Source organism: Saccharomyces kudriavzevii (assembly GCF_947243775.1).
Source record: "Saccharomyces kudriavzevii IFO 1802 strain IFO1802 genome assembly, chromosome: 12".
NCBI classification, from domain to species: domain Eukaryota; kingdom Fungi; phylum Ascomycota; class Saccharomycetes; order Saccharomycetales; family Saccharomycetaceae; genus Saccharomyces; species Saccharomyces kudriavzevii.
This window is the reverse complement of record NC_079283.1, coordinates 293580-310115: the sequence shown is the minus strand read 5'-3', so window position 1 is coordinate 310115 and position 16536 is coordinate 293580. Positions and strand designations below refer to the sequence as shown.

The window sequence follows — 16536 nt, the reverse complement described above, 5'->3', positions numbered from 1 at the left end:
TATCCGACGATGATACTTTCTGCGATCTTTTTCTGCCTAAAACTCTTTAAAACCACAACTGTGGCCGAAAACTGGCGGCGCACGTGACCTGACATGGCAACCGTAGCACGTGCCATGACTCTCGCATCACCACAGCACTAAACCATTAGTTATTCCATTGGGTGCAACGAAACGTCAAAGGCTCTATGGTAGAGTCGGAATTGACGGTCGTATATGCTCTTGCACAAGCACGCATGTAGAGCCTCTTATGGCGCCGGTCCAGAGAGTCATCGTGGAAGACGGCCATTAATGCAAGCTCGTTGTCGGCTGATAAGGGTGGATTTTCCACGAACAGACTGGTGTAGATTTGTGTCAATTGTCTTGAGAAGAGCTTGGCAATCTGCTTGGACAGGGAAAGTTCGCCAAGGGCGTTCCGGATGGGGATTTGCACCGCAGGGGGAGGGTACTTCTTGTGATTGTAGCTCAGATGGCTGTTTGCCACTAAGAACTTGTAGTGGTTTCCAAGGGAGTTGACCAGAAACGTCCTCTCAGGGGTGAAGGCATCGAGATTTGCCCCGCCATGATAGGCTGGCGACGTTGATGCTGGTGGTGTTTGGACCCAGGTATTTTTCACTTGGAACAGTGTTGTCCAGTCCGCCTTCAGCCAGGTGCCCTTAGAGGCCATGGAATTTAGTTTCCCGTTGTGCGCACAGATGGAATCTACCAGAGACCTGTGATTCTCAAAAGGCCAGTGAGATAGTAGGAAATAATGGTGCTTTTGAAAAAGGAGCGCATGTCTTGGACGCGGATTGTTCCATTGGAAGTGCGTTTGGAAGATGATACTTTCCAATGCCTTCAAACTGGTTCTCAGATCTTGCCTCCTCTGTGCCTTCTCATAGACCTGTAGCGATTCGGTTAGCGGCACGGCTATTTCTTTGAACTTGTAATCGCTTTGTATGCCTACAAGAGTTGTTGTCAGTGCTGTCTTGGTTATTCGATGCAGCGGTAGTGATTCTATGAACGGCAGTAACACGCCTTTGATCCGAGACGTCATCGTTATTAGAATCGTCCTTTTGACGGTGGTTGTCGCTTGCTTCTTGTTCGCTGTGATGAAAATCCTATGATTTTCCCACTTAAGGTGCGAAAGATTATATATTATAACGCATGCTACAAATATACACATATATATATATATACAAGTGGAAAGAAAATAATCGTTAAACAGTACATTTCTTCCCGAAAGCTTCATTGCATGGGGCAATATGCACTTCTTGCCTTTTTATGTGCTGGATTTTGCGGTTTTGGTTTGAACGTCTTCACCCCTTCAGGAAGGTCATCCGTGTGAATAATCTGGAAATTTGACACTGTTTCGTTATTGATCAGATCATTGGCGTCGCCAGAGGCGCAAGAAGACGACGACGACGACGGCAGATTCGTCTTTATTCCCAGCAGCTCTGACTTTTCATTGAACCAATTATCTGGTGGGAATTCAATATGGATGAAAACATACAGATCGCCGCATCGGCCACGAGCGTCGTCCAAGATGGGCCAACCTTCATTGGTGATTTTGAGGACATCACCGGGTCTTATGACTCTCCCCGGTTTGATACTCAGTGTCAGCAACCTGTCGTCGAAGGTTTTTGTCAGGAATTTTTCAAACCCTGTCAACGCCTCGCTTAGCGATATCGTAACGCTTACATATGAATCTTCCATGTTGCCATCGCCAAAGTTCTTCAAGAAAACTTGCTTCGCGAACCAGTCCTCTTGCCTCTCATTGAGATGGAATCTCAAGTCACCACACGCAGCCTTGCCGATTTCTTCGTCAGCCATCCCCTCGATAGTAATAACATCGTTGAAATGGTGGCCCGGAGCGACGATTACCGTGATGACTTCCTTCTTTGACTGAAGCCCCACGCCCGCACAATCAGGGCAAAAGTTCTTCGGGTTCTTAGGACTTTTCCTGTATTTTCCCTTACCATGACATTTCTCACACATCACCCATTGTGACGCTACCAAACCGGGCCCAAACCTCTTGAGACGTTCTTTCGAACCTTTCCCGCCACAGGATTCACATTCCACTTCGTGTGTCACATGTACTCTTTTCTTCGTTTTCCAACCAGATCCGTGGCACTTCATGCATACGACTTGTCTCTTCAAATCAAATCTCAACTTCTTGCCCATGTATAAATCCTTCATCGTCAAAGATATATCGATATCGATGTCCTTCGAACTCGCAGAATCATTGTCTTCGTACATTTTGTACTCATTGGAAAAACCGTTCCCCTCATGGCCTCCGTCGTTGAAGAAATTATTAAAGAAGTTCATGAAATCGTCATTTCCAAACCCATCAGTACCACCGCCATTAGCGGTGCCATTATCGTCGCCATACAAGTCATAATGCGATTTCTTTTCCGGATCGCTCAAGATCTCATAGGCTGCGGTAATCTCCTTGAATTTGATCTCATTCACATCTTTCGAGTCCTGGTCCACGTATTTATCCGGATGATGCTTCAGGGCAAGCTTCCTATAAGCCGTTTTAATCTCTTGCACGTCCGCGTCCCTCGTCACCCCCAACACACCGTATAGCCGGTTGTTTCTGTCACTGTCACTCATTCAAAATAACACCTGCGCACTTACTTTCCCTTTCCTTCTAGGTCCAAGCGGCAAATCTCTAAAGATAAGATAAGCCTGACTCTTTCTTTCCTTCTCTGTCTTTCTTCTTTCCTTCTGCAGAGGATGGCTCGTCGCTACTCAAATCCCGACCCAAGAACAAAGAAACAAGAATCGCCCAACGAAGGGCAGCCCCACATACATTCATGCATATGATATGTTTATTTACCGCATAATCATCGCTACATAATCCATATATAATACATAGCACTTTCACGGCAACTTCTTCTACAACATCACTCCCCACTGGAGAATTCTACTTTTTCACTATTGGTCTTTTTCACTCTTCTTGCGTCTTTTTTTTTTTCATTCACAAGGGGTCCAAGCCAAGAGCATTCGATTTTTGAACCTTTCGTTGAGACAACTCCACGTACTCTTCTTTCCTGCCGCAATTGACGTATTTAGAGTTTACTGCGCCCTTTGTAAACGATCGTGACCTGTCTTTCATACTAGGAAAGGCTTCTTTTGCTGCTGGTACTACTACTGTCTCGTCATATTACTTTCGCTGTTCGCACCAGTCACACGTTTCTCGAGAACCAACACCAGGTTTTCTTTGCCCTTTCCTCCCCGCATTTAATTATTTCTGCTCTCTGATCAAACCCATATATATATATATTCAGCTGCCTGTGTTTCCCTCTTCCTACGATGTTATCTTTGTCAGTCAAAAATCGCTGCACAGCGAGCAACTGTATAACTGACATTATTAAGTCATACCATATAAGAACTCTCACTACAAGCGTAAAAAAAATGCCATACATCAATCCCCCCTTTATCACTACAGCCAGTAATACAAAACTGAAAGCTTTCAGGAAAGTCAGGCCCGTCCTCCAAAGGCATAGCTCTTCCTGGGTTGCTGGTCAAAGCCATAGTCGTTCATTATCCGGCCAGTCTTCACTGAACGACCTGCGCCATTTGAATCGCTTCCCACACCACACATTAAAAACCGGCAATGATGACTTTTATCCTGCTGAACAATTGACTTTGGAAGACGTAAATGAAAATGTCTTGAAGGCTAAGTATGCTGTTAGAGGTGCCATCCCCATGAGAGCTGAAGAACTGAAAGCTCAATTGGAGAAAGATCCTCAATCTTTGCCATTCGATAAGATTATCAATGCCAATATCGGGAACCCTCAGCAACTACAACAGAAACCCTTGACCTACTACAGGCAGGTCTTGTCTCTCTTACAATACCCAGAACTATTAAACCAAAACGAACAACAACTAGTTGACTCGAAACTGTTCAAGCTAGATGCCATTAAACGTGCCAAAAGCTTGATGGAAGACATTGGTGGTTCTGTTGGTGCTTATTCTTCTTCTCAGGGTGTGGAAGGTATAAGGAAAAGTGTCGCCGAATTTATAACAAAGAGGGACGATGGCGAGATATCTTATCCGGAGGACATTTTTCTAACTGCTGGTGCATCCGCAGCCGTCAATTACCTGTTATCCATATTCTGTAGAGGTCCAGAAACAGGTGTCTTGATTCCTATTCCACAATATCCATTATACACTGCCACTTTGGCCCTGAACAATTCTCAAGCTTTGCCGTACTATTTGGACGAGCAATCAGGGTGGTCAACTAATCCAGAAGAAATAGAAACCGTCGTCAAAGAAGCTATACAAAACGAAATCAAGCCTACTGTGCTAGTAGTTATCAATCCAGGTAATCCTACCGGTGCTGTTTTATCGCCAGAATCTGTATCCCAGATTTTTGAAGTTGCAGCCAAGTATGGCACAGTTGTGATAGCTGACGAAGTTTATCAAGAAAACATTTTCCCTGGCACCAAGTTCCATTCAATGAAAAAAATTTTGAGAACTCTACAGAGAGAACATCCAGGTAAATTCGATAATGTTCAGCTAGCTTCTTTGCACTCAACTTCTAAAGGTGTCTCTGGTGAATGTGGCCAAAGAGGTGGTTACATGGAACTCACCGGGTTCAGCCATGAAATGAGGCAAGTTATTCTAAAACTGGCCTCGATTTCATTATGTCCCGTCGTGACTGGCCAAGCTTTGGTTGATTTAATGGTTCGTCCACCAGTGGAAGGGGAGGAATCATTTGAGTTGGATCAAGCAGAACGTAACTCTATTCATGAGAAGTTAATTACAAGAGCAATGACTTTGTATGACACATTCAACTCCTTGGAAGGAATCGAATGCCAAAAGCCTCAGGGTGCCATGTACTTGTTTCCCAAGATAGATTTGCCTTTCAAAGCCGTTCAAGAAGCGCGCCATTTAGAACTGACTCCTGACGAATTTTATTGTAAGAGCTTGTTAGAATCTACGGGTATTTGTACTGTTCCTGGTTCCGGATTCGGCCAAGAACCAGGCACTTATCATTTAAGAACAACATTCTTGGCACCTGGTCTTGAATGGATAAAGAAATGGGAAACTTTTCACAAAGAGTTTTTTGACCAGTATCGTGATTAAATAAGGAGGAAAAACGGCAGGACAGCCGACATAACTAACGTTTAAATATGTATTCCATCATACGGATAATGTGACTATTTCATTTTTCCTTGTCTTATGCAGAATAATATGATAATATTGCATTTTCGCTTATACTATGCCCCGTTTTCCGTCGATACATATGCTACATTATATACGTGCTTGTATTACTATATTGTATTCTTTTTTCTTCTTTTGATTTGACTTTCACCCTTCCTCTGTATATACCCAACCTATATAGCGCACAAGTTTGAATAATTGTTGATCATCTACTTTGGCCGAGCGGCTTTAACTTTGCTTTTCCTTGGACTTCACTACAACACTTCTTGATTCAAATGATGACGCTAAAATTAACAGCCAACATGGTAGCCAACCTATACAAAGGACGAACCAATTCCAACATTTCAAATCTAACCAAGCTGAGATCAGTTTATTTACTATATCAAATCCGTGAAATTCATTATCGAAAACCAACGCGAATAGGGTTATTGATATAAATGGGTTTGTTAACACTAGTAACAATAAATTTTTCAATTGCTGTCTTTTCTTAGCTTTCTCTAGCACGGTATCTCCATGATGCTCAAAGAGGTCGTCCCTTGACTCAGTTTTTACTGAGGTGTGCGATTTAGTGCCCATTTCATGCTCGGTAGATTTTCCAACGACAATAGTCCTGATAAATGTCATAGGGAATGCCAACGAGCCGATCAGTAAAGCCATGGCAAAATTTATCATCAGAAGGGATGTTGAAACCAGACTGAAATATAAAAATGCGACATTTTTCAACCTGTATGATAGTGGTTCTGAGATATGTACTTTCTCGGATAGTACTAAGGGTAAAAAACAGGTTGCCAAGCTAATTGTCATCAACAACCCCACTGAAGGTACCAGAAGAAATATTTGTGAAATAATGAATGATACAACCAATGATATGAACCAAACCAACAGTGCCACCAAATTGTATTCTGAGAATAAGGATATACTTGCGTAGGCATTGTTAATGAATGCATTTAATGAACTTATGGCAAATGCCACTGAAAAAGCCACGGCGCTTGGCAAATAACTACTAATGGAAACGAACTGACGTGGCGCTAACAACAAGTAAAAGAAGAACGACTGATGGAATTTTTCCAAAAGATTGTTGATGGAACGGAACATTGCTTCTGGTATACGTCCAAATGTAGTAATGTCGTGACCGCCATGTCCGTGGGCCTTCAACGTTACAGATTGAATTCTCCAGCCGCTGAACGCCTCGTTACCGTGCGGATTCTTGACACCAGACAACGCCCAGTCTCTTATTCCCAGACTAAGTATCTTCAATCTTGACCAAAAATCATTATTAGCCAATTGATCATAAGGTAGTCCATGCAAGGAAACTTTCATACCTTCATGTTCAGTAATGGATATTGCGATGTTCACAAGATCTAAATTGGGCAGCTCGCCATTTAGCCCGTCATAGGAAATTTCTACATACTCAAAGAAATCTTCTGCACTTGAATAATCTAGTACCACGGCAGCTTCGATGGAACCCCCAGTTAAGTCTAAGGAAGTATGGTATGCTTCTACCCATGATCTCAAAGCTGCACGAGGATTTTCACTGAACACAACGATTATATTCTTAGACCATACCGGCCAACGTGAGAAAAATCTGGCTAAAGACACACCCAATGCTGCACCACCAACGTTGAATTCATCGTCCGAATTAAACCACGGAATGGCAAGTACCATTGCTTCTGTCCCATCACCCCTGGGGGCATGCATTACTCCATACAATGTTTCTCCATATTGTTGGCTTTCATAAATAGCAGTCTTAGTACCGAACTCTTGTAGCCAAGAACCCATCTGATTGTTTCTTTCCGAGGAAGTCATATTTTCCATTTCCTCGATTTGAGAGCGATAGCCTCTCAAAACGTTCCATTCAGATTCTCTAAAATAACTATACGCTTGTGACGGCATCAAGGCATTTTCAGAAATGTACGTTCTTCTATACTGTCCATCCATAGGCAGAATAGCAATAGAGATGAAACCAAAAAGAGCACATAGAGTGGAAATCACTGGCAATAAGGCGATGATACGCGGGACAAGCCCCATATCAACAATTCTTCGATGCAACTTCTCCAATAAAGCCATCTCTGCTGTGTTATACACGTCTTTGGTCTGTCAAGTCCTTTTACAAGACATCAATGATGAGACCTTTTTTATGTATTCGACGTGTATTGCATATGACTTTTTTTTCTACCGCTGGGCATTAAGGTGAGACTTTCACGATGCCGTTCTCAATAACTTCGTAGGGATGGCGATCATGTACAAACAAGCGCGAACCAAACCTCACAGCATAAAGCTACAGTACCGTTTCAACTCCATCGATATTGAGCTATAGAAGATTATTCAACATATTCCGGCCGTACTGTTGATACAGTGCTTTTTTGAGGAAAAAAAGAATTAGTAACATCAAGCACATTCAAGCCAAGTCCTTCATAGAATTTGGCCAACATGGAAGCCATTTCACAGCTACGTGGTGTTCCTCTAACTCACCAAAAAGACTTTAGCTGGGTTTTTCTAGTAGATTGGATTCTCACAGTGGTAATATGTTTGACGATGATATTCTACATGGGAAGAATTTATGCATACCTCGTAACTTTTATATTAGAATGGTTATTATGGAAACGAGCGAATATTAAAATAAACGTCGAAACCCTCCGTGTTTCACTGCTAGGTGGTCGAATACATTTTAAACATCTTTCCGTGATACACAAAGATTACACAATTTCGGTCTTAGAAGGTAGTTTAACATGGAAATACTGGCTTCTAAATTGCAGAAAAGCAGAATTGATAGAAAATAACAAGGATTCTTTAAGTAAAAACGTGAAGCTTCCCTGCAAGTTTTCATTAGAATGCGAAGGTTTGGAAATCTTTATTTACAACAGAACAGTAGCATATGATAATGTTATAAACTTATTATCCAAAGATGAACGAGATAAGTTCGAGAAATACCTTAATGAGCACTCTTTTCCCGAATCTTTCAGTGATGGAAGCAGTGCTGATAAATTGGACGAGGATTTGAGCGAATCTGCGTATACGACAAACTCTGATGCATCAATAATAAATGATAGAGACTACCAAGAAACGGATATCGGCAAACTTCCAAAGTTTTTGAAGTTCCTACCAATTGAACTTAAATTCAATCGTGGTTCTTTGTTGCTGGGAAACAAATTTACACCTTCCGTTATGATTTTAAGTTATGAAAATGGTGAAGGCGTAATAGATGTTTTGCCCCCGAAGGAGCGATTAGATCTGTACAGAAATAAAACACAAATGGAATTTAAGAATTTTGAAATTTCCATCAAGCAAAATATCGGCTACGATGATGCTATTGGACTGAAATTTAAGTTAGACACTGGAAAAGTGTCAAAGTTGTGGAAAACGTTCGTACGAGTCTTACGAATAGTTACCAAGCCTATTATATCGAAAAAGAATAAAAAGAAAACAGGACCGTCAGATGATTCTTTTTTTCAGAAATGGAAAGGTTTGTCTTTATATAAAGCCGCTCCAGGCGACGCTAAGCCAAGCGATTTAGATGACATTGAATTCGATTTCACAAATCATGAGTATGCTAAATTTACATCAATTTTGAAATGTCCAAAATTGACAATTGCATACGATGTGGATGTTTCAGGTTTTGTGCCACATGGTGCTCATCCGACGATACCTGATATTGATGGGCCGGATGTAGGTAATAATGGGGCACCACCAGACTTTGCTTTAGATGTTCAAATTCATGGTGGGTCTATCTGTTACGGTCCTTGGGCTCAAAGACAAGTGAGCCACCTACAGCGTGTTTTATCACCGGTAGTATCAAGAACATCCAAACCTGTAAAAAAGCTCCCGCCAGGCTCGAGAAGGATATATACGCTCTTCAGAATGAATGTTTTGATAATGGAAGATACCACCTGGCGTATTCCAACGAGAGAAACAAGCAAGGATGCTGAATTTTTACAGCACTACAAAGAAACCAGCGAAGAATATAGACCGTTTGGATGGATGGACCTTCGGTTTTGTAAGGACACATATGCTAATTTTAACGTAGTTTTGTGTCCCACGGTAGAAGGTTTTCAGAATAACTTTCACGTTCATTTCGTAGAGACCGAAATTAGATCAAGTGTAAATCACGATATTCTACTGAAGAGTAAGGTATTCAATCTCGATGGGGACATCGGATACCCCTTAGGTTGGAATAGTAAAGCTATATGGATAATCAATATGAAGTCTCAACAGTTGGAGGCATTTTTACTGCGAGAGCATATAACGCTCGTTGCCGATACCCTGTCAGACTTTTCTGCGGGTGAACCTACGCCATATGAACTATTCAGGCCTTTTGTCTACAAGGTCAACTGGGAAATGGAGGGTTATTCTATCTATTTAAATGTTAACGATCACAATATCGTTAACAATCCGTTAGACTTTAATGAGAACTGTTATTTATCACTTCATGGTGATAGATTATACATTGATATCACAGTTCCTCGCGAGAGTATTTTGGGAACGTATACAGACATATCCTATGAAATTTCAACTCCAATGTTCAGGATGATGTTAAATACCCCTCCTTGGAATACTTTGAACGAATTTATGAAACATAAAGAAGTGGGAAGAGCGTATGACTTCACAGTCAAGGGTTCCTATCTCCTCTACTCTGAATTAGACATTGATAACGTTGATACATTAGTCATAGAGTGTACGAGCAATAGTACAGTGCTTCATTGTTATGGCTTTGTTATGAGATACTTAACAAACGTGAAGATGAATTATTTTGGTGAGTTCTTTAATTTCGTAACTTCTGAGGAGTATACTGGTGTCCTCGGTGCTAGGGAGGTCGGAGAGATCATCACTAAGAGCTCAGTGCTGGATTTGGCGTCTACTTTGGATTCAGGGTATCAGAATAGCAGTTTGAAGAACGAAAGTGAAGACAAAGACCCTGTGAAAAGATCTGACCTGAAAAGGACAACCAATGAAACTGATATCTGGTTCACATTTTCGGTTTGGAACGGCGCCTTAATATTACCAGAAACGATATACAGTTTGGACCCATGTATTGCACTGCATTTTACCGAACTTGTCGTTGATTTTAGAAGTTGCAACTATTATATGGACATAATGGCGGTCCTGAACGGAACCTCAATAAAACGGCATGTTTCGAAGCCAATAAATGAAGTTTTTGATTTTATACGTCGCAACAATGGTGCTAATGAACAAGAGCATGGGACGCTTTCTGACCTCACCATCCACGGGCATAGGATGTTTGGACTGCCACCTACAGAACCTACCTATTTTTGTCAGTGGGATATCAATCTCGGTGATTTGACCATTGATTCAGACATTGAGTTTATAAAGGGGTTCTTTAATTCCTTTTATAAGATAGGGTTTGGTTATAATGACTTGGAGAATATATTGTTATATGATACTGAGACCGTTGACGACATGACCTCACTGACCGTGCACGCAGAAAGAATAAAAATAAGTTTTAATGATCCAGTAATGAAATCGCAATCAGTTGTTACTGCTGAATCATTATTATTTACCTTGATTGACTTCGAAAATGAAAGGTATTCACAGAGAATAGACGTAAAAATCCCAAAATTGATTATTTCTTTAAGTTGTGTAATGGGTGACGGTGTTGATACATCATTTCTCAAATTTGAAACGAAGTTGAGGTTCACGAATTTTGAGCAATATAAAGATATTGATAAAAAAAGATCAGAGCAACGTAGGTATATTACAGCGCACGATTCGCCTTATCATAGATGTCCTTTCCTTCTTCCGCTATTTTATCAAGATTCAGATACATATCAAAAACTGTATGGTGCTATAGCCCCATCATCTTCGATTCCAACTTTGCCACTTCCTACTTTGCCTGATACCATAGATTTTATTATTGAGGATATTGTGGGCGAATATGCCACCCTTCTTGAGACTACAAATCCATTCAAGGACATATTCGCAGAAACTCCATCAACTGTCGAGCCTTCAAGGGCTAGCTCTACTGAAGATGACAATGACGAACGAGCTGATCCCCTAGAATTTAAACCCATCGCGTTTACGGAGGGTAGGAATCATCAAAGAGGGAACTATGTTATTGATGTGTCATATATTCTCCTAGATGTTGATCCATTGCTATTTGTCTTCACCAAAAGTTTACTAAAAGAGTTCTATTCCGAGGATATGGTGCAAGTCTTGGACGATATTGAAATTGGGATTGTGAAGCAATTAAGCAATCTTCAAGAGGGAATTACCTCAATCTCCAACATTGATGTCCATATTGCTTATATGAACTTAATTTGGCAAGAGACGGGTGAGGAAGGTTTTGAACTTTATTTGGATCGTATTGATTATCAAATGAGTGAGAAATCTCTCGAGAAAAACAGGACGAGTAAATTACTGGAGGTAGCAACTTTAGCCAGGATAAAAACAGTTAGAGTGACCGTTAATCAGAAAAGGAATCCAGACCTGTCAGAGGATCGTCCGCCTGCACTTTCATTGGGACTCGAAGGATTCGAGGTATGGTCTTCTACCGAAGATAGACAAGTCAATTCATTGAATCTGACGTCATCGGATATTACTATAGATGAATCTCAAATGGAGTGGCTGTTTGAGTACTGTAGCGATCAGGGAAATCTCATACAAGAAGCGTTAAACTCCTTTCATTCTATTCAGAGTACCAGAATTAGTTCAAAAACAGAACTCATTTCAAAACTTACAGCCGCAAGCGAATATTACCAAATCAGCCACGACCCTTACGTCATAACGAAACCCGCTTTCATTATGAGACTTTCCAAGGGGCATGTGCGTGAGAATCGTAGTTGGAAAATTATTACACGCTTGAGACACATTTTGACATACCTTCCTGATGACTGGCAAGATAACATTGAAAAGGTGCTAAAAGAGAGGAAATATACTTCTGCCAAAGATGCTAAGAACATCTTCATGTCTGTGTTTTCGACGTGGAGAAATTGGGAGTTTTCAGATGTTGCAAGGTCATATATATACGGTAAGTTGTTTTCGGTGGACAATGCGGAACATAAACAAAACCTGATGAAAAAATTATTGAAGTGTACTATGGGATCATTTTACCTTACTGTTTACGGTGAGGGATATGAGGTTGAACATAACTTCGTAATTGCAGATGCCAACTTAGTAGTGGATTTGACACCTCCTGTGACAAGTTTATCTCTTAATCGAGAAGAGACAATTGAAATCACTGGAAGAGTCGGTTCAGTGAAAGGAAAATTTAGCGATAGATTACTCAAATTGCAAGACCTCATCCCACTAGTTGCAGCAGTGGGTGGAGGAGATAAAAGCGATGCTAAGGCAGAATTATCAAAGCAATTCAAAATGAATACTGTACTACTAGTGGATAAAAGTGAAATACAATTAGTCATGGATCAGACGAAACTAATGAGTAGAACAGTTGGAGGTAGAGTTAGCCTATTATGGGAAAACCTGAAAGATTCAACAAGTCAAGCAGGTTCATTGGTTATCTTCTCCCAAAAATCGGAAGTGTGGCTGAAGCATGCATCTATTATTTTATGTGAAGCTCAACTTCGGGATTTCTCAATTCTAGCTACTACCGAAGCATGGTCACATAAGCCTACGATTTTAATCAATAATCAGTGTGCAGATCTTCATTTTAGAGCGATGAGTACCACAGAACAAACGGTAACTGTTATTACAGAAATTAGGGAAAGTGTTCTGAAGATTAAAGACCGTATAAAGTTCAAGCCAAAGTCAAAGAAAAGATCTCAATTTGTAGGCCCGAAGATTAACATTGTTCTATCATGTTATTTTTCAAACGTTAGTTCGGAAATCATGCCCCTTTCGCCATTTTATATTCGTCATGAGGCAAAGCAACTCGACATTTACTTCAACAAATTTGGTTCAAATGAAGTTTTGCTGAGCATATGGGATACTGATTTTTTCATGACATCTCATCAGACTAAGGAACAGTATCTAAGGTTTTCTTTTGGCGATATCGAAATCAAAGGAGGAATTTCTAAGGAAGATTATTCGTTGATAAATGTTGACATTTCAATATCTATGATCAAATTGACTTTTTCCGAACCGCGCCGTATTGTTAACAGCTTTTTGCAAGATGAGAAGCTTGCTTCTCAGGGTATCAATCTTTTGAGTTCCCTTAAGTCTTTGCTTTTTACCTCAGGCTTACCGAAGAAGAAGAAGAAGAAAGCACCTGCAAGAATGATAAACTGGACATTGGATACCAGTATCACTTACTTTGGTATTCTTGTGCCAGTAGCTTCTACATATTTCGTTTTTGAATTGCATATGCTTCTACTCTCGCTGACCAATACGAATAACGGTATGTTACCAGAAGAAGCTAAAGTGACGGGGCAGTTCTCTATCGAAAACATTTTATTTTTGATAAAGGAACGCTCACTACCTATTGGCCTCTCTAAATTACTTGATTTTTCTATAAAAGTATCCACTTTACAAAGAACAGTTGATACGGAGCAGTCCTTCCAGGTGGAGAGTTCCCATTTTAGAGTGTGTTTGTCTCCGGATTCTTTGTTAAGGCTAATGTGGGGTGCGCACAAATTATTAGATTTGGGACACTACTATTCGAGGCGTCATGCCCCCAATATTTGGGACATCAAAATGTTCACCGGTAAGAGTGATAAGCCAAAAGAAATTCCCATAAATTTCCGCTCTATACACATCCTGTCCTACAAATTTTGTATAGGATGGCTATTTCAGTATGGGGCAGGATCCGATCCGGGTTTGATGCTAGGTTACAATAGATTGTTTTCTGCATATGAGAAGGATTTTGGAAAGTTTACGGTTGTAGACGCTTTTTTCTCTGTGGCAAACGGCAATAAGTCAAGTACCTTCTTTTCTGAAGGAAACGAGAAGGACAAATATAATAGAAGTTTCTTACCGAATATGCAAATATCTTATTGGTTCAAACGATGTGGCGAGCTGAAGGATTGGTTCTTCAGATTTCATGGCGAAGCGCTAGATGTAAATTTCGTCCCGTCATTTATGGATGTTATCGACTCTACATTGCAATCCGTTAGAGCATTTCAAGAGCTAAAGAAGAATATTTTGGATGTGTCTGAGGATTCACATATGGAAGATGATAATCCCTACGCTACTTCAAGTATGGAAAGTGCTTCTAATAGTTTAGCTCCCTTTCTCGACAATATCAGATCTGTTAATTCAAATTTCAAGTATGATGGTGGTGTATTTAGAGTTTATACATATGATGACATTGAAGCTAAAAGTGAGCCATCTTTTGAAATAAAAAGTCCTGTGGTCACTATAAATTGTACCTATAAGCACAATGAAAATGAAGCTAAGCCACATCGGATCAGAATATTAATTGCAGTCGATCCGACACTTAATACATTATATGCAGGCTGTGCTCCTCTATTAATGGAGTTTTCTGAAAGTCTGCAAAAAATGATAAAGAAACATAGCACCGATGACAAACCAAGCTTCACGAAACCTTCTTCCCAAAATGTCGACTATAAACGTCTCTTGGATCAATTTGACGTAGCTGTCAAACTAACTTCAGCCAAGCAACAGTTAAGCTTGAGTTGTGAACCGAAAGCTAAGGTTCAAGCAGATGTTGGATTTGAATCCTTTTTATTTAGCATGACAACCAACGAATTCGATTCTGAACAGCCCCTGGAGTTTTCCTTGACCTTACAACAGACAAAGGCATCTATTAGGCATATATTTTCAAGAGAAGTGAGTACGTCTTTTGAGGTTGGCTTCATGGACTTGACGCTTTTGTTTACACATCCTGATGTAATCAGTATGTATGGGACAAGTTTGGTATCTGATTTGAGCGTCTTTTTCAATGTGAAACAGCTCCAAAACTTGTATTTGTTTTTAGATATATGGAGATTCAGTAGCATTTTGCACACGCGACCAGTACAAGGATCCATTAGTAAGGAAATTGATATGAGTTCACTAACATCGACAAACTATGTCGATGTCGGTGCTGAAATCCCATGGTGCTTTACACTTATTTTTACTAATGTTAGCGGTGATGTCGATTTGGGCCCTTCCCTTGGTGTGATTTCATTAAGGACTCAAAGAACATGGCTAGCCACAGATCATTATAGCGAGAAGCGGCAATTACTTCATGCTTTTACTGACGGTGTCAGCTTGACTTCAGAGGGTAGACTGAGTGGTCTATTTGAGGTCGCGAACGCGAGTTGGATATCGGAAGTCAAATGGTCACTCGAAAAGAGTAAAAATTCTCACCCATTAGTTTCCACCTCTCTGAACATTGATGATGTAGCAGTAAAAGCTGCTTTTGATTATCATATGTTCTTGATCGGTACTATCAATAACATACAGTTCCAGCTTCATAATGAAAAGGATGCCAAGGGAATTTTACCTGACTTACTACAGGTCTCTTTTTCATCAGATGAGATTACTCTCAGCTCCACTGCATTAGTTGCCGCGAACATTCTGGATATTTACAACACAATTGTACGTATGAGGCAAGACAATAAAATATCGTATATGGAAACACTACGAGATTCAAATCCCGGCGAGTCTAAGCAACCAATACTGTACAAGGACATTTTGAGATCCTTGAAATTATTGAGAACTGATCTTTCCTTGAATATTTCCTCCTTGAAGGTTCAAATTTCGCCAATATCTTTATTCGATGTGGAAGTTCTAGTAGTAAGAATTAAAAATGTTTCTATACGTTCCGAAACACACTCGGGAAAAAAATTAAAGACAGACTTACAACTGCAAGTCCTAGATGTCTCGGCAGCCCTTTCTACTTCAAAAGAAGAACTGGACGAGGAGATCGGAGCTTCTATTGCTATTGATGATTACATACATTATGCATCTAAGATTGTTGGTGGCACCATAATTGATATTCCAAAACTTGCGGTCCATATGACGACTTTACAAGAAGAAAAAACCAACAATATAGAATATCTTTTCGCATGCTCTTTCTCAGACAAAATATCTGTCAAGTGGAATCTAGGGCCCGTGAACTTCATCAAAGAAATGTGGACGACACACGTCAAGGCGCTGGCAGTTCGTCAATCGCAAATAGCAAATGTTTCGTTTGGTCAAACAGAGGAGGAACTTGAAGAATCAATCAAGACAAAAGAAACCACTTCCAAGTTCAACTACATTGCGCTTGAAGAGCCACAAATTCAGGTGCCTCAAATAAGAGATTTAGGGGATGCAACTCCGCCTATGGAATGGTTTGGTGTCAACAGGAAGAGATTTCCGAAATTCACTCACCAGACTGCGGTAATACCCGTTCAAAAACTAGTTTATCTTGCAGAAAAGCAGTATGTCAAGATACTGGATGGCACGCATTAGCTGCGTTACCCCTTATTATGATGTAAGATTATAAACACCATGCTTGTACTTTACCTTCCATCAGTTTTTAACTAT

General features: G+C 40.4%; 5 protein-coding genes across 5 annotated transcripts; 2 read left to right on the top strand and 3 right to left on the bottom strand.

The window, feature by feature from the left end:
• Positions 1–145: 145 nt before the first annotated feature.
• On the bottom strand, positions 146–1162 carry GEP5 (Gep5p; the record flags this gene model as incomplete). Its single annotated transcript, XM_056229719.1, has 1 exon — positions 146–1162. One exon carries the CDS (start codon positions 1160–1162, stop codon positions 146–148), a length of 1017 nt encoding a protein of 338 aa, XP_056083709.1.
• Positions 1163–1224: 62 nt separating this feature from the next.
• On the bottom strand, positions 1225–2592 carry XDJ1 (Xdj1p; the record flags this gene model as incomplete). Its single annotated transcript, XM_056229718.1, has 1 exon — positions 1225–2592. One exon carries the CDS (start codon positions 2590–2592, stop codon positions 1225–1227), a length of 1368 nt encoding a protein of 455 aa, XP_056083708.1.
• A 702-nt stretch (positions 2593–3294) lies between these two features.
• Positions 3295–5073, top strand: ALT1 (alanine transaminase ALT1; the record flags this gene model as incomplete). The annotated part of the gene is made up of 1 exon (XM_056229717.1): positions 3295–5073. One exon carries the CDS (start codon positions 3295–3297, stop codon positions 5071–5073), a length of 1779 nt encoding a protein of 592 aa, XP_056083707.1.
• Positions 5074–5379: 306 nt separating this feature from the next.
• On the bottom strand, positions 5380–7218 carry GAA1 (GPI-anchor transamidase subunit GAA1; the record flags this gene model as incomplete). The annotated part of the gene is made up of 1 exon (XM_056229716.1): positions 5380–7218. One exon carries the CDS (start codon positions 7216–7218, stop codon positions 5380–5382), a length of 1839 nt encoding a protein of 612 aa, XP_056083706.1.
• A 363-nt stretch (positions 7219–7581) lies between these two features.
• On the top strand, positions 7582–16461 carry CSF1 (Csf1p; the record flags this gene model as incomplete). The annotated part of the gene is made up of 1 exon (XM_056229713.1): positions 7582–16461. The coding sequence occupies one exon, from the start codon at positions 7582–7584 to the stop codon at positions 16459–16461; it is 8880 nt and encodes a 2959-aa protein (XP_056083705.1).
• Between the last annotated feature and the right edge of the window lie 75 nt (positions 16462–16536).